The sequence below is a fragment of the Panthera leo genome, chromosome D1, assembly GCF_018350215.1.
Source record: "Panthera leo isolate Ple1 chromosome D1, P.leo_Ple1_pat1.1, whole genome shotgun sequence".
Lineage (NCBI taxonomy): Eukaryota > Metazoa > Chordata > Mammalia > Carnivora > Felidae > Panthera > Panthera leo.
In genome coordinates this window covers 109,295,767-109,323,322 of record NC_056688.1, presented here as the reverse complement: position 1 = coordinate 109,323,322, position 27,556 = coordinate 109,295,767, and the positions used below count along the sequence as shown (strand labels likewise).

At 48.8% G+C, this 27,556-nt stretch overlaps 1 protein-coding gene across 1 annotated transcript; it reads left to right on the top strand.

Annotated features, from left to right (window-relative positions):
- Window positions 1-22,475: 22,475 nt before the first annotated feature.
- On the top strand, window positions 22,476-27,550 carry CTSF (cathepsin F). The gene is made up of 14 exons (XM_042904566.1): window positions 22,476-22,813; window positions 23,030-23,128; window positions 23,423-23,507; window positions 23,600-23,661; window positions 23,788-23,863; window positions 24,469-24,582; window positions 24,702-24,847; window positions 24,936-25,032; window positions 25,112-25,192; window positions 25,991-26,110; window positions 26,190-26,254; window positions 26,356-26,446; window positions 26,852-26,910; window positions 26,993-27,550. Exons 1-14 carry the CDS (start codon window positions 22,604-22,606, stop codon window positions 27,065-27,067), a joined length of 1,380 nt encoding a protein of 459 aa, XP_042760500.1. The 5' UTR covers window positions 22,476-22,603; the 3' UTR covers window positions 27,068-27,550.
- The last annotated feature ends 6 nt before the right edge of the window (window positions 27,551-27,556 follow it).

Genomic DNA, 27,556 nt, shown 5'->3' with positions numbered 1-27,556 from the left:
GATAAGCACTGTGGACTAAAGAAAAAGGAGAGTAGGGTAAGAGGAAACAGGGTGAGGGATGTCATTTTAATTAGGGTGGTCAGTGCAGGCCTCACTGGGAAGGTAAGGATTGAACAACGTCTTGAAGGAGGGAAGAAGTGAGCCCTGTAGACATTGAGGATAACCTCCTTGACACCCACTACAAAGCCCTAAGGCAGGCAGGTACCTAGAGTGTTCCAGAAAAGCAAGGAGGATAACTTCGTTGACACCCACTGCACAGCCCTAAGGTAGGTGGGTGCCTGGAGTGTTCCAGAAAAGCAAGGTGGCCAGTGCAGGTGCAGTGGAGCACAGGGGAGATGAGTCAGAGGAGTCAACATGATGCCAAGGGGTAGGTTAGATTATGTAAGGCCTCATAGGCTAATGTATGAACTAGTTCAGAGAGACCCTGTACATATATGAGCATATATGCTTATGTTATCTATGCATATGTTTATAACTACACCAATAGTAGTAACGCCCTACACTGCTCTCTTGCCCCATTTCTTATTTCACGTAACATGCCTTGAGCTCATTCCATATCCATACGCATAGAGCTGCCTTATTCTCTTTGATAGCTATACAGTATTCCACGGTGTGTAATTTTATTTTATTTAACTAGTTCCTCATTCATGGACATTTAAAATGCAAAATGTTCTAGAAAACATCCTTGTTCACCTATTTAGAATGTGCATCTATTTCTATAGTTTAAATTCCTGGAAGTGGAATTATGTCTAAGCATAAGCATTTGGTGGTAACAATTTGCAGTATCATCAACATTGCATGAGTATATTTCTTTCCCCACTCTCACCAACAGAATGTTATCAAATTTTTCAACCTTTACCATCCAGCAGGTGAAAAACAGTAACTCATTTGAGTTGTGTTCTCATTTCTCTTATGAGTGAAGTTGCATCTTTTCTGTTTAAAAACTGTATTTCCTTCTCTGTAAAACGTCCATGCGCTTTGCCCACTTTGCAACTGGTTTTGACTATTTTTTTCTTGATTTTTCAGAGCTCTTTACGTATTCAGGAAAGTTAGCTGACATGTTAGTAGTTAACACTTACTAAGTTCTTACCTTGTTCAGAACACTTTCCTGCATGTTAATCACCATTTTATGCTAAGGAAATGAAGGCTCGAGTAAGTAAAGTTGCTTCCCCAGGGTCATAAAGGTACTAAGTGGGGGATCCAGGACTCAAGCCCAGGACTGACCCCAAAACTCAGAAGCCTGCGTGTGCCTTTTTGGTGTACTGATTCTGTGAGATATGGTAAAAGAGCTCTTAGATACAGCCTGCCTCACCTGCCGGCATACCATAGGTAGTGTGAACGCCTTCACTCATCGTTGGCTGACACACAAACATCAACTTTGTTTTGGTTTCCCAACAAAACAGCATTTCTCAAACATCACCCAAATTCCCCTTGGAATGGAGAAACATAAACATTTTGGTTAGGTACGAGGGATTGGGGTGGTCGGGGAGGGTGTACTGATACAGGGAAGCAGTGCTAGCTAGCTTAAGGCCTGAGAAATTTCTTCGAAGTATTTTATTTTTGAAATTTATGCAAAATTTGCATTCTACTCCACGGTATGTCCAGTTTTAAAATATAAAATGATGCTTGAAATCACTTATCTTTGCATTAACCTGGCCCTCCAAGCAGATGTGCCATATGTAGCATTCATAGTGTGGCTTCACGTCTCTTCTGGTGCTGCTTCTCCAGAAGTTATACCTAACCCAGTTGAGCAATGCTTCAGCAGAGGTCAGCAAACTTTTTCTGTAGAGGGCCAGATAGTAAATATTTTAGGCTTTGTGAGCTACGTGTTCTCTCTCATGAGCCTCAATTTTGCTTTTGTGGTGTGAAAGCAATTATAGACAATGTATAGGTACATGGGCAGGGCTGTGTTCCAATAAAATCGTATTTACCAACACAGGGCCAGATTTTGCCCTCATGCTGTAGTTTGCTAACCAAAACGCCAGCACATCAGCCCCTGTAAGAAGCAAAAGACACTCAGGAGGAGTGAGACAGGAAGCTTAGTGTGGCATTTCCCAAAGTGTGTTGCACAGTAAACTAATCCTGGGTGATAGTCCTGGAATAAGGTTTCCATGGTCAAACATTTTTGGGAAACATCACATACACATTTCCGCATTCCCTCAGAGATTGACAGTACGTATTGGCATATTGAAAGCTCTGATAAATCTTGCAAAAAAGACACTTCTTTAACTTTGACCAAAGAACCCTCTTATTGCTCGATAGCCATTATGATTACTGGAAAAGTCTTGGGGGAAACAGTATCTCACTGTGAATTAGTCCTTTGGAATTCTCATTGACAGTTCTAGATAGTGTTAGTGCCCAGAGATAGGACAAAGAGGGTACATTCCTAGACACACAGGTCTACTTGGGATATCTGGGCCTCAAGTGGCATAAAAGGGTATCTTAAAACCCAAGACAGGCTTGAGGATGAGAAGCCACAGGAGATGGAGACTCTTAGATCTGCTTCAAAGCACTCCCTCAGTAGATTCTGCCCTTCTACCCGACATTCAGATGTGGAAATATACAGACCTAGGACCACCTCTCCCAAAGTTCCAGACCTAAACCCGTGGCTCTGTGATCCTCCCTGTGCTGATCCTATTTATGGTTTATGAAGTGCTTTTCACATTCATTCAGCTGAGAATCAGTTGAGTGTAACTTGCTCCTAAAGTGGTAGAGTCTTGACTCAAACCCAGGTTTGGAGACTTCAAATCCTTTGCCTTGGTTGTCTGGCTGCAGTGAGGACCCTTGCTCTGTGCCAAGCCTCCAAGCAGCCACGAGGCCCCTGAGCCCATCCCAGCAAACTCAGCTGTGCCGAGAACTGTTTGTGAAGTGTCATGCTCGGGTGCTTTAGGGATATTATTTCATTTAATCCTGAGAAACAATCTTGCAAAGAAAGAGAAGGCATTATTACCTCCCTCTAGGGAGACTGGACCCCAGGAAAACTGGATGAAAATCAATCCTCTAAATTCCTGAGGATTTTTGTAGACATTTCAGTTTTGCCCCTGCCAGAGGCCGTCAGAAAAATACATTAAATCTGGCTGGGGTGATTTGCTGCAGGCTTTTTGCTGCCCAGGCAAGGGGCGGGGCCCAAGCCCATAAAAGCCCAACGTCTTCTCTATTTGCTACGACATTAAAAGGATGATTTGTTCATTTGTCTGTTTAAGTATATATATTTAGGGGCGCCTGGGTGGCTCAGTCGGTTGAGCATCCAACTTCAGCTCAGGTCTGATCTCACTATTCATGGGTTTCAGCTCTGCGTTGGGCTCTGGGCTGACAGCTTGGAGCCTGGAGCCTGCTTCGGATTCTGGGTCTCCCTCTCTCTCTGCTGCTCCCCTGCTTGCGCTCGGTCTCTCTCTTTCTCAAAACTAAATAAACATTAAAAAAATTTTTTAATATATATATTTACCAGTTATCTAAATTAACATTCATCTCATCATATATTAACAGAAATAACACAGTTTTGTAAAAACTAACTTTTCCAAAACAAAAACTGTAGGGAAGACTGGCTGTTTTAGTCTTTTGCAAATCTTTTTAATGTCTGGCTTAATGGGAGATCGCTGGATTCTCCTATCTGTTTCTGCATACATCTGTTGTAATATCAGGGGTCACATAGCCTCTGGAAAAACCCTACTCTTGTAACCTACTCTTGAAAGAGTGAGGTAGAAAAGGCAAATAATGCCTTAACAGTATTATGAAAATAGTTTTGACACCATGAAACCCTAGAAAGGGTCTGGGGGCCCTATTTGTAATATTTTGTTGTTGTTTTAAGTAGAAGAAGGGGCAGACGTGGGGCAAGGGCAGTGGTGAGGGTAGTGATAGGGGCAGAGGGACATTACTGGATCAGGGAACCACTGGGCAGTTGCTGGGGCAACGGCAGTAGAAGCAGGGAGACGGGGGGCGGGGGGGGGGGGCGGGTTGATCAGGAATATCGGTTTGTTATAGAATGTCAAGGGCAAGGCCAGAGGGAAAACTACCACTTAAAAGAAAAAAATTGATCATCTGCTGGTCAAACAGACTGGTTTTTGGTGATCTGGCCACTCTGGGAAGCTGAGAACCCGAGAGCCGAAAGCGAGTGCTGAGGCACACGGGTGCTGGTGGGGACCAGATTTGAGCCCAGGTACTTCTAACTCCACTAAGCCCACAGCCCCACCCCTCCTGGCCTTGAGGTTTCTGCGTTTGGTCCACCTTTTCCTTGTACTGTCAATCACCAAGCACTTTTCTTCATGCTGACTCACTTTTTAAGCTTATTTTTTTAAAAAGCAATTTAAACCATATTACCAAATACCTATATAGTGATTGATTATGAAACGCCAGCCTCGGTTCTACACACCTTACATACAGTAATTCATTTAGTCCTCATGGCAATGCAATGAAGCAGGTACTACTATTATTTCAAGGTCCAGATGAGGGAGCTGAGGCACAGAGTGGTTATATAACTTGCCCAAGGTCACACAACTAGGATCATGGCAGAGTCTGAATTCAGACCCAGGGTTCTGACTCCCAAGTACATGCTCCTAACCGCTACACTGTCTCTTATCTTAAAATATAGAAAACAAGTCTGCCCAGTTGAGGCCCACGGGATGAAGCTTCATATGATCAAATTTTACTTTCATTATTGCCTAAACACTGAGGTAATCAGGCTTTCTCGCAGCTCACCTGATTCCCAGAAATGACTCTGAGGCCCTTATCGCTATTCTCTCAGATTTAGAGTGCATTCCCTGAGCCTCTCCCAAGGGCCAGAGGCTCTGCCAAGAGGAGGGAGGTAGGGAACTGGAGGAAATCAGAGAGACGCAGTCCCTGTTGCTGATGAATCTAAAGTTTGGTGAGGAATATAATTTCAACAATGTAGCAAGCGAAGGGTACAGTGGGACCCCACAAAAAGGCCATTCAACAGAGCTGGGGGGGCGGGGTAGGAACAGTGGTAAGTGTGAGAAGTGAGGGAGATGATTCATTTTCAGAAATACCAAATAAAAGCTGTGCTGTCTAGTTAACAATAGGTTTACAACCTATGGGAAATATGTACGAACCTCCCCAACAATGGAGTCCCAAAGCCTTAGACCTTCACTTCCTGGTTCTTCTTCCCCTTTCCATTTTGCAGGCTTATTTTTCTCAGGCTTTGCAAAGAGCATGTGCCAAAGAACAAAAGGAGGAGGGAACTGAAAGTCTCTGCATCACCTCAGGGAATATACATTTGTTCCAACCAGACTATGTTTTGCCTTACATGGGCATAGGTGACTTCCGGGTAAGGCTGTAACCTCTGCTGTACTCAGCCAATGAGGAACCAGGGGAGAGATTTGCATTCTAGGAAATAAATTGTCTGCTGTAGCTGCCCTGAGTGTGTCTGTCCATCAGACACCTGCTCTTGCAAGAATGTTGATTAAAGCCCGGCTTCACTGTGCTCCAAATCTCTGCATCCCTCCTTTGATTGGGTCAGTGGGCTTCCTTCTCGCAGTGAGGGAGAGCTTTCCTGGAGGAGGCTACATTCAAGCAAGATCTAGTTTCTAGAAGATTGAGCAGGAGTTATCAGGCACATGGTAGCAGAGGAGAAAGGGAGAACATTCTTTTTCTTCCTTCCTTTCTTTCTTTCTTTCTCTCTCTCTCTCTCTCTCTCTCTCTCTCTCTCTCTCTCTCTTTCAGTAGGCTCCATGCCCAACGCAGGACCAGAACTCATGACCATCACATCAAGAGTCACATGCTCTACTGACTGAGCTAGCCAGGAGCCCCAAGGAGGAAGGTTTTCTAAGCCCAGAATGAGCAAAGGTATGGATCACGAGCCTGGTGTATGTGGAGGAAATACACATGAACAACCTTGAAAGTTCCTGGAAGGAAATGAGGCTGGAGGGGGAGGCAGGGTTTTGTTGTGTGGGTGGTGGCAAGCCATGTATTCCTCAGCAAATGCCTACTGAACACCTGCTCTGTGAAACCACACTAAACAACACAGACAAGGATCCCTCACATTCTGGTGGGCGACACACAGTGGTCATGCAGGTAAAACAAATCATCTCTGAGATGGTGACAAATGTTATGAGGGGTAAGAAGAAAAAGCAAAAAGGGCAATAGAAAGTTCAGAGACTAGCAATTTAAAATAGGGGATCAGAAGAAACACAATAGACGAACATAGGGGAAGGGAAGGAAAAATAAGATAAAAACAGAGAGGGAGGCAAACCATAAGAGACTCTTAAATATGGAGAACAAACTGAGGGAGGTGGGTGGGGAGATGAGCTAAATAGGTGATAGGCATTGAGGGGGGCACTTGTTGGGATGAGCCCTGGGTGTTGTATGTCAGTGATGAATCACTGGGTTCTACTCCTAAAACCAATACTACACTGTGTGTTAACTAACTTGAATTTAAATAAACAATTTTTAAAAATAAATAAATAAAATAGGGATCAGAGGAAGGAGTATTTGAGCAAAGACTGGAAGGAGTGGGAGGAGTCATGTGATATCTGGAGAAAAAACATTCTAGGCGGGGAACTCATGTAAGTTCAAAAGCCCAGAAGTAGGTGTCTGCCTGGTGGGTCTACAGATGCCGGAGTTGCTGGAATGGAGTGAACCAGGTGGAGAAGGCTTGGGAATTAGGTCAGAGAAATAATGGGGTTTAACAGGCTTTAGTCGGAGAGGTGACATTTGGCTGGGCCACGGGTGACGGTTAGCAGGCTGCCAGGCTGGAGGTAAGCAGACCAGGGCAGAGGCTGCCCTGGGGGGAGCAGAACCACTGTGTTGGGCCGATGAACAGGAATAGAGTATTTTGGAGGCAAATTTGCCAGCATTTGGTGATGAGTGGGTATGGGGAATGGGAGCAGGGAGTCAAGGGTACCTCCTGGGTGTACCTGGCTTGGGCCGCTGGTGGAGCCCTTCTTGAAATGGGAGTCTGGAGGGCGTGGTGGGAGTGGGGTGGAATGGGGTGAGGGAAGGTGATGAGTTCAGCCCTGAAAAGGTTAAGTTGCCTGCAGAACATCCGAGTGGAGATCCAAGGGCAGATGTTTCTCCTTAGACTCTGCTAAAGATAGGAGCCCTCTCTGAGCAGCACGCTTATACACGTATGTCTTGTGTAGCTCCTATCTTAAGTCTGTAATTTTCCTAGCTATTTTTAGACTGAAAGTGTCTATCTGGGGCCTAAAATATGTGTAGAAATGATTGGTTTGAAATTTTACCAAGGCTACACTTTTTTAAAAAGCTGTTAATTACTGGGGTGCCTGGGTGGCTCAGTCAGTTAAGTGTCAGACTTCAGCTCAGGTCATGATCTCGTGGTTCATGAGCTCGAGCCCTGCATCAGGCTCTGTGCTGACAGCTCAGAGCCTGGAGACTGCCTTGGATTCTGTGCCTCCCTCTCTGCCCTCCCCCGCTCATGCTCTCTCTCTCTCAAAAATAAATAAATATGTTTTAAAAAGGCTATTAATTATAAACACAAAGTTCACCTAATACCACGGAGTTAGGCATTGCTGTGGACTAAATGTTTGTATCCCTCTAAAGCTCATGTATTGAACCTCTAACCCCCAATGTGACAGTATTTTGGAGGTGGGGCCTTTGGGAGGTAATTAGGGTTAGATGAGATGATGAATGAGCACCCCCCCCCTAAAAAGCAGAGGAAACCAGAGCACCGCCCCGCCCCTACGTGAGGACAGAGCAAGAAGGCAGCCAATGGCAAAACAGGAAGTTAGCCTTCACTGGACACCAAATCTTCTGGCATCTGGGGATCTTGGACTTTCCAGCCTCCAGAACCATGAGAAACAAATGTGTGTTGTTTAAGCCACCCAGTCTTTGGCATCTTGTTACTGCAGCCCAAGCTGACCGAAATAGGCATCAACAAGGTATACCCTGGCCAGGAAGCTAGAAGTCCCGCGTTCCGTTCCTTGTGTGACCTTGGGCAAGGGATTTCTTCTCCTTTTCATTCATTCATTTGTTACATATTTGATAAGCACTCTCGGGGTCTGGTGCTGTGCTAGGCCCTGAGGGCACAACAATGAGCAAAGCCAACAAGGTTCCTGACTTCAGGGAGCTCCTGCTCTGGTGGATGAAGACCACAAACAGAGAGTAGAAGTTATGGGGAGAGTGGCCTGGGGAGGCCTGTGGCTCACCCTGACCTGGAGCCTCGGAGACACTCCCCTCCTGCCCTGAAGGGCTCAGCAGAGTGTAGGTTTTGTCCCGGCCCAACCAACCCCTGTGATCTGGGCTTTCTGTGACTCTCCTCTCGTTGTACTGTCATCACATTCCCTTAAGACTTCATTAGGCTCACTCGGCAGATGAAGAAATGCTCAAAGACGCAGAGCAATCTGCTGAAGGTCTTATAGTTAATAAGTGACACGTAACAATTTAAAACATGTGCGTCCATGGACACCATCAAGAATATGACAGACAACTCACAGAATAGAAAGAAATATTTGCAAATTATATATCTGATAAGGGAATTGTAACTAGAATATATTAAAACAAACCTTACAACTCAACAATAAAAAGACAACCCTTTTTTTTTTTTAAATAGGCAAAGCATTTGAGAAAACATTTCTCCAAAGAAGAGATACAAGTGGCCAGTAAACACATAATACGATGCTCAATATCATTATTCATTAGAGAAATGCAAATCAAAATTATCGTGACAGGGGCACCTGGGTGGCTCAGTCGGTTAAGCATCCGACTTCAGCTCCGATCATGATCTCCCGGTTCGTGAGTTCGAGCCCTGTGTCAGGCTCTGTGCTGACAGCTAAGAGCCTAGAGCCTGCCTTGGATTCTGTGTCTCCCTCTCTCTCTCTGTCCCTCCCCTGCTTGCACTGTGTGTGTGTGTCTCTCTCAAAAATAAATAAATAAACATTGAAAAGAATATATCACGAGAAACCATTTCACAAACAAGTGGATGGCTATGATAATAAAAAGACAACAAGTGTTGACAAAGATGTGGAGAAACTGGAACCCTCAGTAAAGCAGGGCGGCCGCTGTGGTTAATGGCCTGGCAGTTCCCCAGAGTGTTAAACGCGGGGTCACCGCACGTCCTAGCAATTCCAACTTGTAGGGATACACCCAAGGGAAATGAAAGCATATGTCTGCACAAAAATTTGCACACGCATGTTCACAGCAGCGGTACACCTAATGTCCTAACGTGGTGGCTCCATCCAGTCAAAAGCTACTCAGCAGCAAAAAGGCACGAAGTGAGGACACACACGACGTCACAGGTGAACCTTGAAGACACGATGCTCCGTGAAAGGAGCCAGGCACAAGAGAACACATATCGTATAATTCCCTTTGTACGAAATACCCAGGGGCGCCTGGGTGGCTCAGTTGGTTAACGTCCCACTCTTGATTCTGGCTCAGGTCATGACCTTGAGGTTCGTGAGATCGAGCCCCCTGTCAGACTCTGTGCTGACAGCACGGAGCCTGCTTGGGATTCTTCCTCTCCCTCTTTCTCTCTCTCTCTCAAAATAAATAAATAAAGTTTAAAAAAATCCCAGAATAAGCAAATTCATAGAAAAAGTAGAGTAGCAGTTGCCGAGGTCTGAGGGAAGACGGGGAAAATGGGTGGGAAACTGTCAACATTAAAAAGATAAGTGGTAGAAGGCATCTGGGTGGCTCAGTGGGTTAAGCATCTGAATTCAGCTCAGGTCATGATCTCGATGTTCGTGGGTTCAAGCCCTGTGTTGTGCTCTCTGCTGTCAGCACAGAGCCGCTTCAGATCCTCTGTTTCCCCCTCTCTCTGACCCTCCCTTGCTCGTGCTCTCTCGTTCTCTTTCTTTCTGTGTCTCAAAAATAAATAAATATTAAAAAAATAATAATAAATCATGGTAGAGACTGGGCAACTCCAGAGCCTGTGTCTTTCTGTTACCATGTGGGGAGGGGAGAATGACACACTGGAAGGTCCTTTTTGACATGGATACCCCCTTACCTCTGCCAGGGCCCTGTACCCATTGGCTGTCCAGTGGTCCCCATTACCCTTCCCACTCCCCCCACTCCCCACACCAAACTGTCCTCCAGTCTCCTGATTTGTGTCAGCTTTTACCTCCGAACTCAGTGAAGAGACTAGAGTACTGGTCTGGGAGGGAAGAAGAAAAACCAACCTTAATGAGTATCTACTGCATGCTGGACAAGTCACTGTGCCCGGTAGGGAGTTTCCCACAATCCTCTCACTTAATGCTCACAAAGACCTCCTAAATCTCAGGGCTCATATTCTGTTCTCAGCGCCAAGCTGCCTTGAAGGCAGTGAGCTGATAGCAGATCCTTTCTTCTTGGTTTACATTCACCAACTGAAGGGGTGGCCGTGGACCGTCTCAGAGGTCCACTCCAGTTCTGACCTGCTCTGCAAACAAGTCAATGAAAGCTACTCACAAAAGTGGGAAGGATTTATGACGCAATAACAACTAATAATTTGAAGGATTTGCCACGTGCCGGGTCATGTTCTGAGGGTGTTTCAGGCATGAACTCCTTCATTCTTCACAATAACCTGCGTAGCATGGACACCAGCCCCTGTTTTGGAGATGAGGAGAAGAGGCGCGCATGGTCAAGTCCCGCTGTAGGTAGCCTGATCCAGGGCAAGAACGCAGGCTCTAGGGGAGCTTTGCTGTAGACTTTGGACAACTTAATCTCAGAGTCTCAGAGGCCACGAGCTCAGAGGAACTAGTCTCTGGTGACAAAGGAGCTCCCCTCTGAAACACAGGACTGGCTCAGGTGTTATTTGGAGAATCTGTTTATAGAAAGATACCCACAGAAGACCAAGATTTGGCCCCTGGGGAAGGAGACTGCTGCCTGGAGTCTGGAGCCAGCCTGAGGATTGGGGCAGGAGGGAGCATGGTAGGAGGGCTTCCCAGGGAGGGGCGAGGAGGCTGGCACTGAAGCACACCGTGGGCATACAGGGGAGCCCGGCCCCCAGGGCTCTGGACCGGGACTTGGGGATGGGTGGGCTCTGTGCTTACCTCCAGCAGATGAAAGTCAAGTGACTGTCATTTCCCCCGGGTCTGTATTCCCCCACCCCAGGAGAGTCTCTATGCCAGCCTACCCCACGCCACCTGCCAACAGCTTGGCCCGTGACCGGTCCCACCATGCTGTCAGACAAACCGGACAAATTGGTTTCTTGTGGCCCTTGCACGCAGACTCCCACACTTGCTCGCCACACTCCCACCCCACGAACGGTGGTATTAGCCTAGACTTGGGTCTAGTTTCAGGTTTTAAATTGCTGTACCTCATTTGACCAAATCCTCCAAAATAACAACTTGCTGGCTAGTTAAAACAGAGACTTAAGTGGCTTCCGTTGTGAAAGCTCTTAAGATGTCAGCCTTTCCTTCTAGGCCTGAAGGCCTCACATCTCCTGGAGATGACTTTTTTAAATCAAAAGATGATTCCCGTGGAAGGTGTAGCACAGGGGCACTGAGTAAGCACTAGGTATGCATTATCATTGCTGTTATTGGATGACTTTTCCTAGTTATGCAAGCAGGAGTTAAGGTCATTCGGGGACTAGGGTGTAACAGGAATTTTGGGGGGGCCCTCCAAAGCTGCGGTAGCCTGAGATTTTGGCCACAAAGCGGGGAAGATATGAATCAATTTACGCACGAAGATATAGAGCACTTGCGATTGGAGGCAAGGAAGGTCATTACGCTAACCCTTGGCCTGATGATTCAGCCAGGGAGACCTGTAGGTGGACCATAGCTGTTCAGTCAAGGCTGAGAGATAAACCCACCTCCAGGAAAAAGAGTTTGGGCTGAAGTCCTGGGGCCCAGAATCTCCACCCATCCAGCCATCTGTCCATCCATCCATCCATCCAGTCACTCAACAAATACTAGGGGAAACCCACTAATGGCCAAGGCAACATCATTTTTTGGCCCTTTTTGGTTCCTCACCCCATATCTTACCACATCTTATAAAATGCACCTATGTCCCATATTAAATAATATTTTGCTATAAAATTTTTTGAAAGGAGTGTTATAATTTTGTTTTTGAAATGATCTGACTTCGTGTAATTTGTTTAAATTGTGATTTGCTGTGAGTTTTTAAAATGTTTATTTATATTTGAGAAAAAGAGAGAGTGCGAGTGGGGAGCACAAGCAGGGGAGGGGCAGGGAGAGAGGGGGACAGAGGTTCCAAAACAGGCTCTGTGTGACCTGAGCCAAAGTGGGATGCTTAACCAATTGAGTCACGCAGGTGCCCCTGCTGTGATATTTGTAAGCAATCATCCTATATACTCCAGATGGTCTTGGGTCGAGAAATTATAACTCAAAAATCCTTCTCAGTTATACCAAAATATTTATGAATATCAAGTTTAACAATAAAGTTAATGAGGCATTTAATGAAGTATATAGCAATTTTTATTTTTAAGAAACCTGTAGACTCTGTAAAATTTTTTTCCAGACTCTAACATCTTCATAGGCCTTGGAAAGCTAAGAGGCCTAAGGTGTCTGATGGGGAAAATGGCCCCAAGGGTCAGGCATATGAGGATAAAGACAGAAGGGAGTCAGATAATCAAGGTCCTTGCTCTCAGAAGTTTCCAGTCCAGTGGGAATAAGCAAATAAGGGCATGTTATGATAAATACTGAAATATATAGTGTTTTGAGAAAAGGGCGGGTTCTTTAGATATCAGTGGTCCTACTCTGAAGAAACAGCATTTAGGCAGAGACTGGACAGTTGGGAAGAAATGTGACCTCTGCAGAGCAGAAGTCTCTCCAGGCAGAAGGGACGGACAGTACAAAGGCCCTGAGACAGGAGAGCAGTCAGCTTGTAGACAGGGAAGGAGTCACGGTGGCAGGGGCATAGTGAAGGGTAGCACAGGAGACAGGAGATGAGTTCAGACAGGAGGGAGGGACCAGATTGTGCCCAACCTAACAGGTCATGGTATGGAGCTTGGATTTCATTCCAAGTACATGGTGTCACTTAGGTTGGGATCTGCAGGGAGCAGATTCTAAGACAGGGTTTGGCAGGCAGGATGTCTGTGAGGGGTGCTCTCAGGACCAACACCAAGAAAAGAGAGGGAAAGTCAAGACCGGGCGGAGATATCGAACGGCTATGCAATTTCAGTGGATATTATTCCTCACCCCTCAGGGGGTTCTGAGGCTAAGGTGACCCTTCAGATTTGTCATTAGGTAGCAGCTGCTTGGGGAGGGGAGCACGACAATCCCTGAGGAGTTGACAGCCGAAGGCAGCTCTCCCAGTAGCTGGACACCAAGTCCATTCACAAAAGGGGCTCTGGTCTGCACACCACAGCCCACACTTGGTCCCGTTTATGTTTAAGGAGGTCCCTCTGGTTGCTTCAGGGAGAGTAAATTATTGGAGGCAAGAGTGGATCCAGTCAGGCAAGCAGTGATGGTGGCTTGGCCATGAAGGGTGGCCATGGGAACGGAGATAAGTGGATGAATTGGGAGATACTGAGAGGTGGAATCCAGATCATTTGAAAATGGGTTAGATGTGGGACATGAAGGAAAGGGAAGAATCACGGACACTTCTGGTCTCTGGACCGAACAACTGGGGGAAACAGCGATGCCATACGCTAAGATAGAGGATTCCGGAAGTGTGGTGGGGATTAAAACGATATGCAGTTTTGGCCAAGTTTGAGATGCAAGAGTTGACGTCAAGAAGGTGGTGTGAGGCTCCGAGGCCAGAACTTGGCTTTAATTTTTAGATGCGTGTAGGGAGTGTAAATTCGGGCTAATTTTCGTCCGGTGAGGCCAGACTCTTCTCTGGTCCTGCCTTCCTAAGCCCAGCGATCACGCTTGGGAAGACAGTGGTTGCGTGAGAGGTGGGCGGGCACAGGAATAGGCGTCCCTGAAGTTCTTGCCGGGATGGTGACGCTCGCAACGTCCAGGACCAAACCTCAACAGCGCCACCGCGTGGCGATGATGCGTCACAACAGCAGTGGACTCCCACTCCGGGGCCCTGAGTGGTACCGGAAGACGTCGCCCAGAGCCAGGGCCCTCAAAAATCAGGCCCCACCACTCTGTTTGGCACTGAATAAATCACTGGGGATTCTGGACGACTTAGAGCCCGGAGGGAGAGGAGGAGCCTCAAAATGCAGAGATAGCTAGGCAATGGAGTTAGAGGAATTATCTGAGAAAGAGAAAATGGTTTTAGTATACCGATGCCATAAAGAAATCGATTTGCATAGTAATAATGCTGACAGCTCCCATTCAATGAGCACATATTCCGGGAGGCTTGATCTCATTCAGTCTACAAGGACGCTGAGGCTCAGAGAGGCGAAAAGATGTGTCTCAAGTCACATACTAGTCAATGGCTGTGGGGCTAGGATGAAAATCCAGTTTAGCCTACCGGTGGATCTTGACTGTGTCCAACAGGCCTTTTAACAACAAATATTTTGCAATGCCCTGTCACATCCCCAGCATCTAGATAGTGCCTAATACATAGCATGCACTTGGTCTATATTTTTTAATGAATGAAGTGAAATTTATAGATAATATCCTATCTACCCACATCATTTTAAAAATCAAGGAAAAATGAAGTGAAAGTACTTTGTGCTACAGAAACCTGCATTTCCACATGCACGTGCTCAGTCAGGATCACATGAGAAGACATAACTGAAGCCATCATTGTGAACTGGGATGGCTCCAAATACAGACTCGTGTTGCCTACAGAGACACAATCTTCTGAAACGGTGAATGTCTTTTGTAAAGATCTGGATTCATACAAGGGAAATTCTCGTAATAAATGCTTCAGTAGAATTCTTGAATAATTCAGTGTGTACTAAAACTATGCATGTAATATTACGTGTGTACATACAAAAAGTTAAGGGTCTCGGTGCAGAGGATTATCAACAGGTTTTTTTCTTTTTCTTTTTTTTTATGTCTTTTTTTTTGAGAGAGAGAGAGAGAACGTGCGAGCGGGGAAGGGCAGAGAGCAAGGGAGACACAGAATCTGAAGCAGGCTCCAGGCTCTGAGCTGTCAGCACAGAGCCCAATGCAGGGTTCAAACTCACGAACCGTGAGATCATGACCTGAGCTGAAGTTGGACACTTAACCAACTGAACCACCCAGGCGCCCCTCAACACGTTTTTTTTTCCACTTACATATAAATGACCAGTGGGACATTAGAAACTCGTGCAGGACATGGAAGAATTCTCGGTAATGTGGGTCTGTCCCAAACACTGAAGGATGTTAGGAATCTCTGGTCCCCGTCTGCTAAGGACCAGAAGAGCCCCATCAAAGTGAAAACCAAAAGTGCCCCTACAAATTCCCAAATCCCAGTTTCCAGGGACAGCAGATCTGCCTTTGAGACCTCTGATCTGTTAAAGCCCCGATGCCTAAGCTTTGCTTTGATGGTCTTGTCCTCTTTCGGGGCCCTCCCAAAGACCTGGGCTCCCACACTCTCACTTCTTTATCCCTCCCTTCAGCATTCTCTGCAAGTCGTTTGGTTTTAGTTTGTTTTTCTTTTTTTGTTTTGTTTTTTCGCTAGAAGGTTAGAACTGATGTGATAAATGAGGTACATTTCTATCTTCCTACTTCTACAAAAAAGTCTCGGGCAGGTGAAGTAACTTGCTCATAGACACAGAGCCAATCCGAAGTGGCAGAACCAGAATGAGAACCCAGGTGAGTCAATTTGACTCTAAAGCCTGTGAGTTTTGCCATCTTTTCTAATCCCTCCTCACTGTCTTCCACCTCCCAGTCCCGTTGTCACGGGGAACCAAGGCTGAAGAAACCCAAGTATCTCACTTACTGGGTAACGTTTCTGTAAGTTGTCCACCACTCTCAAAAGTCAGGAGGTGGGTCGGAAGGGTCTGGAATGAATTCAGACCGTATAGTTGTTAATTGTCGTTCTCATAAAACATTGCTGGAAGGAAACCCTGCTGTTTGCTCCCTTGTCCTAGGAAGGTCAGTTCCATCTGGTCAAGACCTGTGTATTGGGTCATCTCCTAGATGCTCTCATTTCTTTTTTTTTTTATTTTTTTTTAAATTTTTTTTTTCAACGTTTTTTATTTATTTTTGGGACAGAGAGAGACAGAGCATGAACGGGGGAGGGGCAGAGAGAGAGGGAGACACAGAATCGGAAACAGGCTCCAGGCTCCGAGCCATCAGCCCAGAGCCCGACGCGGGGCTCGAACTCACGGACCGCGAGATCGTGACCTGGCTGAAGTCGGACGCTTAACCGACTGAGCCACCCAGGCGCCCCAAAGGATGAAGTTCATTTTAAATTTATGTTCTAGGGGCACCAGGGCGGCTCAGTCAGTTAAGTGTCCAGCTTCAGTTTAGGTCGTGATCTCGCGGTTTGGGAGTTCCAGCCCCGCATCGGGCTCTGTGCTGGCAGCTCAGAGCCTAGAGCCTGCTTCAGATTCTCTCTCTCCCTCGCTCTCTGCCCCTCCCCCACTCGTGCTCTGTCTCTCTCTGTCTTTCAAAAATAAATACTAAATGGGGCGCCTGGGTGGCTCAGTCGGTTAAGCGTCCCACTTCAGCTCAGGTCACGATCTCGCACTCCGTGAGTTCGAGCCCCGCGTTGGGCTCTGGGCTGATGGCTCGGAGCCTGGAGCCTGCTTCTGATTCTGTGTCCCTCTCTCTCTGCCCTTCCCCCATTCATGCTCTGTCTCTCTCTGTCTCAAAAATAAATAAACGTTAAAAAAAAAATTAAAAAAAACCAAAAAAATAAATACTAAAAACAATTAAAAATAATCAATAAAATATTAAAAAATATATTTAATTTTAATATATATTTAATATATTTAATAAATTTAATATATATTTAATTTAATTTTAATATAAAATATTTTTAAAAATATTTAAAAAATTAAAAAAGTATGAAAAGCATACTTTTTCAAACATGAGTGCTCCTAAGATTGACCACATGTTCCAAATTCCTTACCTAGACCTCCTGAAACAGAACCTGGGACCTTGCATTGTCAATGCCTTTCCCCCCCCTCCCCCACACCCTGTACCTCCCAGGGACAGATCCCTTAGTCCATTTCTTAGTCCATTTCGCCTGCTTGGAGGAAAAATGCTCCCTTTATGCTTTCAATAGCCCTGAGGGGTCTGCAGAGGCCGGTGTGAGAAGCAGAATCCTTACTGGTATTAGGACTGGTTTCAAACCCAGCTTCCATTTACCATTTCTGCAACTTGGGCAAGTTACGGATTCTCTTGTTGCCTGAGTTTCCTCCTGATGGGAAATGTGGGGGTTCAGGAGTGAATGGTCAAGAAAGAATTCTTGAGACGTCTTCGGTGCAAAAAGGGTGTTTTTATTAAACTATGGGGACAGGACCTGTGAGCAGAAAGAGGTGCAGTGGGGTGGTGAGAGTGCATGATTTTATACCTTCAAGTTGGGAGGGGGTTAGGGCTAGCTGTTGTTGGGAAAAGGTCATTTACTACTGCCTAGTAAAACTCTAGTCACAAGACCCTTCAGAAGTGTGTCAGTGCACCATATGCTTGGAGGATGATAGCTGACATATATGGGGAACCGGGGAGAGAGAGATAAAGGAAGTTTCCCAAGGAATTTTTTACAGGATCCTGGTGGTTGGGCTAACGTCAAGCTAAGGTTGCCTGTTGCTTTTTGCCTGCAGCAACATGTTAACATTGAGGCAGCTGAGCTTTTAAAAAAAAATTTTAAGTTTATCTATTTTGAGAGAGAGAGAGAGAGAGAGAGAGAGAGAGAGCATGAGAATGATTGGGGGAGGGGCAGAGAGAGAATCCCAAGCAGGTTCCAAATACGGAGCCCCATGCAGGGCTCGAACCCATGAATCCTGAAATCTTGACGGGAGCCCTAACCAACTGAGCCACCCAGGTACCCTTAATCTAGATTTCTTGATGAGTAAATAACAATGTATACAAGGGTGACTTTCAGTTTCTACTCTCTGTAGTTTTGCTCTTTTCGTACGTACACTTCATTCTCCTGTGTCTAAATAGGGGCACCTGGGTGGCTCAGTCTGTTAAGTGTCTGACTTTACCTCAGGTCATGATCTTACATTTCATGACTTTGAGCCCCACATCAGGGTCTGTGCTGACAGCTCAAAGCCTGGAGCCTGCTTTGGATTCTGTGTCTCCCTCTCTCTCTGCCCCTCCCCTGCTCACATGCTCTCTCTCTCTCTCAAAAATAAATAAACATTAAAAATTAAAAAAAAAAAACTAACCTAGACTGCAGACATGCTGTAATCAGAACTGTGGAGTATAGAAAAGCTAACTTAAGTATAAGTGCTTAAACTATGAAATTTCTAAAAAGAAAACAGTAAATAATTTTGATCTTAGGGACGATTATCTTTTCATAAATTATTACTGAAGTATAATTGACATACTATGTGACATTAGTTTCAGGTTGGGACAATTTTCTTAGGTATGACACCAAAAGCGTGATCTATAAAAGAAAAAATATGATAAATTGGATTTCATCAAAATTTAAGTGTAAAAGGTGCATAATCTTTGATCCAGAAATGCCTGGAGCCAGGAATATCTTGTTACACCAGATAGCAAAAAGCTATCAAAGAGGGGGTGGGGCAGAGAGAGAGAGAGAGAGAGAGAGAGGGAGAGAATCCCAAGCAGTCTCTGCACTGCCAGCGGGGAGCCCGACAAGGGTATGTAACTCACAAACCACAAGATCGTGACCCAAGCCGAAATCAAGAGTCAGACACTTAACCAACTGAGCCACCCAGGTGCCCCAGAGGTAGCTGAACTTCTTGAGGAAGTTCACTCTGCCTGTGTCGAGTACTTCCCCATGGGCTGTAAGTTGTAAGGAAATTTAATTTTTTTCTTTTGCCTTTGTTTTCCCCATCAGTCAGTGGCAGCATACCTGTCTCATAGGGTTGTTGTGGGTTAAATGGGCTAATGCATATACGTGCTGAGAACACTGAGGGCCTAGCACGTAGTTAGTGCTCACGAAATGTGAGCTATCATTTTTACTGTTGTTAATGTTTTTATGTGTGGGGCGCTCTTCTGGGGAACACCAGAACAGATGCTCAGGTGACCCCGATGACCCCCACCTCCTGGTGTCCACATCTTTGTGTAGGCTCTCCCCTCCCCCCTCCCTTGAGTGTGAGAAGCACCTGTGACTTCCTCCAAAACCAGTAGAGTACAGCAGAGTTGACGGACACCAGATTATGTGTATGTGATTATACAAGATTGCAATATCTTTACTTCCCCTTACTGGCTTTGAGGAAGCAAGTGGCCATGTTGGGAAGGCCCACACGGGAAAAAACTGGGGGCAGCTGATAGCCATCAGCCAGCAAACAACTGAGGCCTCAGTCTGGCAGTCCTCAAGGAACCGAATGCTGCCATTAACCACTGAGCTTCCGAGCAGATTCTTCCCGAGGCCAGCCTCCCATGAGACTGCAGGCCTGGTTGTTCATTTTGTGATCATGTTTCACACAGTAACAGATAACTAATATACAACCCCTCACCTCCTGATCTCTTTGCTCCTGCAACTGTCTCCTCTTTCTCCTAAATCATCAATATCCCCCTTTCCATTTGGTCATTCACACCAACCCATAAGCATGCTCGAGTGTCTCGTATCTTAAAAAATACTCTTCCGATGCCTGATGCCTCTTACCTGGCTAGCTACCACCCCATTTCTCTACTCTCCTCCACGGCAAAACTTCCTGAGATCCTTGTCTCCAGCCATGTCCACATTTCTCAGATTCTCCCCTCAACCCACTGTCGTTAGTGAGGGCTCCGGTGACCTACATGTCAGCCAATCCAAAGGTCACGTGTCTCTCCTCGTTATATTGCCTTTTCCGTGGCATTCGACGTAGCCGGCCACTTCCTTTCCTTGAGATGCACTCTCTTCTCCCACTCTGTTGACATCCCCTTCTCGTCCAATGTCGTCTTCTTCCCAGTGTCCTCTGTGGCCTCCCTCTTCCGTCCTCAGCTTCTGAATGTTGGCATGCCCCCGGTTTCGATGCAGGCAGGCCGGGTCCGAGGACCCAGAGGGGTGTCTCCTGCAGGACCAGCCAAGAGGGTCCTTGGCTTCATGCGGGATGGAAACCAAACACGGGCCAGCAGCAGGCGAAAGCAGAGTTTACTGAACATAAAGAGCAGATACAGATGGAGTGCCCGGGGAGGCTTGGAAAGGAAAAAAGGAGCATGAGTCTCGTCTTTGCTTGTGATCTGGTCCTCGCCTCCCACCAGGCGTCCAGGAACTGATGGGGCGAGGACAAGCGCTCAGGCGTCCTCCTTAACTCATTCAGGCCCTGAGTCAGGGGTCTTGAAGTGTATGGCCCCTCCCAGTTACTCCTTAGCTGTTATCTCTCATGCTGGAAGACTCCAAAGAAATCATGAACTCCTCAACCTTCACAAGGAGGACACATTTTAAGGCATATGTAAGGTGGGGGTGTGGGTTCTGGCCTGAAGAGAAGGAGGAAAAGGAGCAAAGAAAACTCAGCTTTTTCTCTCAGGAGGTCCCATCAGCTTCCTCCCTGGTGAGATTTCCCTTCCAGGTTGTTGTGAGAATTGCCCAAGGGAACATATGTGCTCCTTAAAAAAAATATGCCTCACCTCCACCCACTCTATTAATTATAATTATGCTCTCTTGCCTCACTCTGGTGAGAAAATGAGCCACCCTTCCCCCCCCCCACCCCCACCCCAGACACTTGTCAAGTGGCTCCAGTGTCAAGGGAACAAACTTTGGGGAAGATGACTGTTTCCCACAAAGGCCAATGTGGATTTCTGTTATCCTGAGTCTAAGAAAAGCCCATGGCTTCTGCTGGTGCCTTAGAAATCCCTATTTTAAATTCATTCAGCCTCAGACCTCTCAGGAGATGAAGTGTGTGTGAGCGTGGGTATGTGATCTTCCGTAGACACAGGTAGGAGGCCTGGGTCAACGATAGCAGGCGTTTCCGAGATTCTTCTAGCCATAGTAACACCATTTATCCTTCTAGAAAGTGAAGCTATGCATTAAACAACAGTTGGGTGACATCATGCCCACTCCGGGGCATGCCAAAGGAGTCACTAATTCATTCAACAAACATTTATTACGCAGGTTTTGTGTCCGGCGCTGTACTATGTGTTGAGGAAACAGCAGTGAGCAGGACAAGGTCCCAGCCCTTACAAGCTCCTGGCCAACTGGAAGACATCCACAAGTGAAGGGGAAATTGCAGTCCAGCATGAAAGGAAGTTCACAGGGCTTGGCATCTAGGAGTACAGCGACAGTGGCGGCTAGTCCGGCCAGGGGCAGTGGGGTGGATCAAGGATGGCTTCCTGTTGGAAGTGTCCTCTCAACTGAGAACTGAAAGATGTCTGGGTGTAGGGCAGAGGGAAGAGCAGTGTGAAGCTTCCGAGGTGTGCCTGACCTTGAACTTCTGAGGAGATGCAAATAGATCGAGGCTGGGGTTTCAAGTGTGAGGCACAGGGTAAGGACCCAGGCAAGACGGAACCTCGAGGGGCTTGGGAAGCCGCATTAAGGATCTGGGACTGTCTCCTGTAAGACACACAAGGGGAGCCCCCGGGAGCTTAAACTGGGAACAGCATAACTGGGAGAGAAAAGTATCTGCTGGAATCCTTCAGGCCATGCCCTCTCAGACCACAGCCAGGAAGGAGCTCAAAGCTGGCCCTGGTCTGGCTCCAGCACTTATTTCTGAGTAGCTGGACAGTCACTTCACCTTTTTAGACCTCTGCTGCTGTAACAAGTCAGATTTGGATCAGGTGACCTTTGATATTAGTTCTTCACACTCTCCAAGCCCACACACCCTCCATCCCCTTCTGGGATTTCCTCAATTCCCTTAAACTCTCACTTCCCCGCTTCTCTCCCTAGCTGGGAACACCTTGTGGGACAATTTCTCTTTCTCATCTGGCTCTCACTAGAGTGGGAGCTCCAAGCAGTCAGCACTATGCCTAACGCATCTGTTCATGCATCCTCTTACCAGGCCCTGGAACACAGCTGTGAACGCTTGAATGAACCAAAGACAACCTCCCACCTTCCTTTAGTAGTTACCTAATGCTTGCATGTTTGTGTTTGATCCTCACAACGGCCTGAGGCACTGCCAGTCCAGGGGAGATTACCTGCCATTTTGCTGATTGGCAAAGGGGCCTCAAAGAGGGGCAGCTGAGCCGTGAACCCAGGTTCTAAAGCCAACTCTCCAGGTTCAAGCCCAGCTCTATCACTTACCGGGTGTTTAGTAAACCATTTAATCTCGCTAAGCTTCTATTTCCTCAATTATAAAATGAGGATAATACCTACTTCACGGATTGCTACAACGATAAAAGGGAGATGGGATATAATGAGTAACATACAATAAGCATGCAATAAATGTTAGTTACCATTTTCATTCTCAGGCTAGCGTCCGTTCCTCTCCCCAAACAATAGCTCTAAGACCTAAAAGGATTATTCCAAGACTGCAGCGCGGGCCATGGGTCTACGTACAGAACTGCTGCCAGGCTGCGTTGTACCCCTCCTCCCGCCCCCCACCCTCCCCCTCCCCGCCCCCTCCCCATCTCCTCCCCGTTCCCTTTCCCCTCCCCGCTGTGGCTCCAATCCGCCTTGGGGCCAGCGCGCCCCACGTGCCTCACGTAAATAACCGAGTGCGCAGGCGCCCGGGACCCGCGCCCGTTGGCCGGCGCCCCGCCGCCCCGGGATCAGGGGGAGGGACGCCGGCCCCTCTGGCCGCGGGCCGCTCCGCCCCGTCGGTTGGTCCCGGTCTGTCCGTCGGTGCGTCCGGGCCTCCGGTTTCGCCCTCGCCATGGCGCCCTGGCTGCCGCTGCTGTCGCTGCTGGGGTTGCTCCCCGGCGCCTCTCCCGCCCCGCCCCACCGAGCAGCCGACGCTCGGGCCCGGGAGGCGGCGTACCCGGAGCTACTGGGGCCCGCCCGCTTCGCCCTGGAGATGTACAACCGCGGCCGGGCTGCCGGGACGCGGGCGGCGCTGGGGGCCGTGCGCGGTCGCGTCCGCCGGGTGAGGACGCGCCGGGGGCGGGGGCTCCCCAGGGCAGGTGCGCGGGGCCCCGGTCAGTGGGTTGGCAACTTTGGTCTGGACCAGGGGTGTGGGCGCTGGACGCCCGAGAGACGAACCTCTGGTAATCGGGGAAAGGGAAGGGGGTACGGCGGGGTCGTGGGAAGGACGGGCTGAGGAGGGAATGGATGTGCCTACTTCGCCCGCCCCTCCATCCAGGCGGGCGAGGGGTCCCTGTACTCCCTGAAGGCGACCCTGGAGGAGCCTCCCTGCAACGACCCCACGGTGTGCCAGCTCCCGGTGTCCAAGAAAACCCTGGTGAGTGACGGGGCTCCTGTAATTCCCCGCCCCCACAATGCGTCTGGGTCAAGTCAAGGGGAAGGGATGAGAGGCACCAACTATCCAGCGTTGAGCCACTTCACAGGCCCTGAAGGCTAGAGACTGAAATGCTCTAAAAGGGGGTGGTGGTGACAGGGTGCTGGGTGTGCCTCAGTCTACACTGTGGGGGCGATTGCCTTGGAGGCGGTCTTCACCTGAGGACCTTCCGGCTGCATCTTGCCAAGGCCTTGTTCCCATACCAGCCCCCAGACTCGCTTCCTCCTCTCCCTCCAGCTCTGCAGCTTTGAAGTCCTGGATGAGCTGGGAAAACACATGCTGCTGAGGCGGGACTGTGGCCCAGTGGATACCAAGGTTACAGGTGCTGGGATAGCCCAAGGATACTGGCATAGTTCAGATAAGACTTCACTCAGGGTTCAGCCTTGATTTCTCCTCTGTTCCAACCCCATTCAGATGACAGGAATGAGACTTTAAGTTCAGTCCTTCCACTGTTGAACAAGGACCCCCTACCCCAGGTGAGGAACCGATTTCCATGTAGGAAGTTGGCTGCTGCTTTATTTACCCCCTCTTTCCCTCACCCTGGCCTGGGCTCCCTGGTCAACTGAGAAGGACTCCTTGTGAAGACCCCTGTGCCTTTCCAGGATTTTTCCGTGAAGATGGCTTCAATCTTCAAGGAGTTTGTTACCACCTATAATCGGACATATGGGACACAGGAAGGTGAGGACCCAGCCTTGGCTGTACCTGTCCCAATCAGATCAGGACATTCCCCTCCCCCCACTTGGTATCTTGGTGTTGGGAAGGGGAAGGACACAAGAGGCAGTGCCTCCTTTCAGAGACCCCTAAGTCCCCAAGTTCTTGCCCACCCTTCCAGGACTGGACAGCTACCTCAGGTACCTGGTCCCTTCTCCCATCTGATTTTCCTGGTCGGAAAGCATGGGCCTTTATCATTCTGGATAGAGTGGAATGGGGCAAAGACCAGATTTTCTCTGCTGGTGCCCCCACTTCCCTGGCATGGTAGCCGTTCCCCATGACCTCCTATCTAAGGATGCCCTTAGGAGATCATTTTGGTTCTGCCTTCACTCCTAGGATACCGTCACCCCAGCGTTGCCCCCAAAGTTGATCACACCTCCTGCTCATCGCTTGTGGGTCTGGGCCTCCCCTCACCTCCAGCCCTCCCCAAGGTCTGTCCTTAAAAAGAGCTTCAGGCCTGATCCTGAGCCCACCTCCTCCCAAGGGAGACAAGTGCTAGTTAGTCCTAGTGCCCCTCCTTTTATGATCTGCCTGGAGTCTGAGACTTTCCTCTCCTGCTCCTTGGTTCTCAGAAGCCCAGTGGCGCATGTCTGTCTTTTCCAACAACATGGTCCGAGCGCAGAAGATCCAGGCACTGGACCGTGGCACAGCTCAGTATGGGATCACCAAGTTCAGTGACCTTACAGGTAGAAGTGGTGGCCAGAGCTCTCGTGGAGCCTGAAAGAGTCAGGGCCTACTCCCACAGCCCCGGATCAGGGCTGCCTAATACTTTTCCCCGCCATCCCCTGCCCACCTTTGCCCACAGAGGAGGAGTTCCGCACCATCTATCTGAATCCTCTCCTAAAAGAGAACCACAACAAGATGATGCGTCTGGCCAAATCCATTGGTGACCGTGCCCCACCTGAGTGGGACTGGAGGACCAAGGGGGCTGTCACCAACGTCAAGAATCAGGTTGGACCCCTAAGAAGCAATGGTGGGACAGGAAGACTACCTTGGGGTTGGGAAGGGACCCAGCCCTGACTTTGTCCGTATCTTGCAGGGCATGTGTGGCTCCTGCTGGGCCTTCTCAGTCACCGGCAATGTGGAGGGCCAGTGGTTCCTAAAACAGGGGGACCTGCTCTCCCTCTCTGAGCAGGGTGAGCATCCCACTCTACATTCCTGTCCCCAGCCCAGCCCCTCCAGAGGGCTCCTCAGGACCAGCCTTCTGTCTCCTAGAGCTCTTGGACTGTGACAAGGTGGACAAGGCCTGCCTGGGTGGCTTGCCCTCCAACGCCTACTTGGCCATAAAGAATCTGGGTATGCATTCATGGGATCAGGATGGGCAGTGGGAGCCACTTTTGCCTCCAAAAGAAGTCACTTTGTGAGGGGGAGATATAGGAGCATGGAAGTCATGTGAACTGGGTTCAGGTCTTAATGCTGGCCCTTAACAAAGACCTTGAGCAAGGCAGCTCTTTGAGAGCCTCGGTTGCCTCATCTGTGAAATGGGGATGATCTTGCTCACTTCATAGGATTGCCTTGAGTATCAAGTGAGGAAATACATATAAAGTTTCCGGTGCATAGCAGGGGTTCTTGGTGTTTTTGCTGCTTGGAGGTCTGTATTTCCGTAATACCACTAAACCAAGTAGCACACACCTCACCCTTTAGAAGAGGTATTAAACTGGCAATTCAGTTCAGGGGTGGGCTGCAGTGGCACAGGGATGAGGGGCTGAGGGACTGAGGTGGCTGTACAGAGACTGGGGACCTGGCAGGTGTCTGGACCAAATTGGGAACAGACTGTCTGAGCAGGACAAGCAAGTCATGGTGAAGAGTCCCAGGAATGCCAGGATGAATGAAGATCAGAAGTTGGGAATTGAGTTCCATCTTAGCCACATTTCTCACTGGTTACTCCCCCATCCCGCTTAGTCTCTGTTTTGTCATCTCTAGAGAGAGGCTGTTGTTCAGAGGGCATGGCCTTGGTCTGGGATGGACGAGGACCTTGAGACCTCACATATAAGGGGCTGATTATAGCTCCTGGCCAGAAGACAAGTGTATGGTAAACGGGGGTCCACCTTTTCTCTCCCCTCCCCACCCCACCCCACCCCCACCATTCCCTAGGAGGGCTGGAGACAGAGGATGACTACAGCTACAGTGGCCACTTGCAGACCTGCAGTTTCTCTGCAAAGAAGGCCAAGGTCTACATCAACGACTCAGTAGAGCTGAGCCAGAATGAGCAGAGTGAGTAAGGGACAGGGTAGGGACAGGCCAGGTGGGGCTGGGGCCTGCGTGTTCCTGATGCTGTCCCTCCCCGTCTCAGAGCTGGCGGCCTGGCTGGCCAAGAAGGGCCCCATCTCCGTTGCCATCAATGCCTTTGGCATGCAGGTAAGGTCCCTGTCTCTTGCCTGTCTCTTGCTGACTCCTTTCCCACTTCTCCTTGGAGTTGGCTCCCTACTCCTTATTCTCGCCTCCCCCCCCCACCCCAGTTCTACCGCCGCGGGATCTCCCACCCACTGCGGCCCCTCTGCAGCCCCTGGCTCATCGACCATGCAGTGCTGCTCGTGGGCTACGGCAACCGTGAGTTCCACTGACGCCCTCTCTGCCCATCCGCCCCAGCTACAGGCAGAGATTGGACCACAGCAGCTCAGGGCCTTTGGAGGGGGAAATTGAGGGAATGCCTAGGAACCCTGTCCTACTCCTGCTTTGGGCCACGGGCCAGGCAGGAGCTCTCGGTCCCTTCTGTGGATGGCAAAGCTGAGGTAGTGGAAGGTTGAACTGAACTGTTACAGATGAATAATCTGCCAGAGGAAGACGGCCGGGTCCCCTCCCCAAGCCCCAGAGCCGCACCAGGAGGGTGGCAGGTGTGGGCCTGTCTTGTTTTCTGCTCTTTTCCTAGTGTCTGTCACAGTAGGCTACAGCAGATACTGGGAGAGGGCCAAGTGCTGGGGGCCCTGACTCCTTGCCCTCTGCCCTGCTCCTCAGGCTCTGGCATCCCCTTCTGGGCCATCAAGAACAGTTGGGGCACTGACTGGGGTGAGGAGGTGAGTCTTGTCCCCTTGGCCGTGGCTCTCCAGCTCCTATCCTGCCCTAGTGCCCTTACCAGCTCCCCTGACTCTCTGCCAGGGTTACTACTACTTGTATCGTGGGTCCGGGGCCTGTGGCGTGAACGCCATGGCCAGCTCGGCCGTGGTGAACTGAGGAGCATCAGCACAGGACCTGGTGCTGACCAGAGCAGCCCCTTCCTCAGCCTGACCTGCGTGTCCAGGCCCCTCCCCGGGAGGCACAGCTGGCTGAGTGATGGCCACCGGCTTACCTCAGGGTGAGAAGGCACTGGGCTAGGGCAAAACCCCTACCCCTCTCCACTCCACCCCACTCCTACCCTGAAGTTCCCCAGCTGCACCTTTGTAGACTTGTGGTAGCTAGGAGGCTCTTGAGCTGAAGGATGATGCCCCTGCAGTTGATGCTGGGGCAAGAACCTTGGGCTTGGATAAGGAATGGGTGGGAAGAAAATATTCTGGTCTTAAACCCAGCTCTGTCTTCAGCTGGCTCTGGCTTCCCGTCCCGGCTTTCCTCTGATGCTATAAATTCCCCTGGATTTAGGGACAGTGTTTCCTTCCACATCTAGAGAAACTATTGTAACTACCTTTTTCTAACAGCAATAAAGAGGTGTCCTAGGCCCCAGTGTGG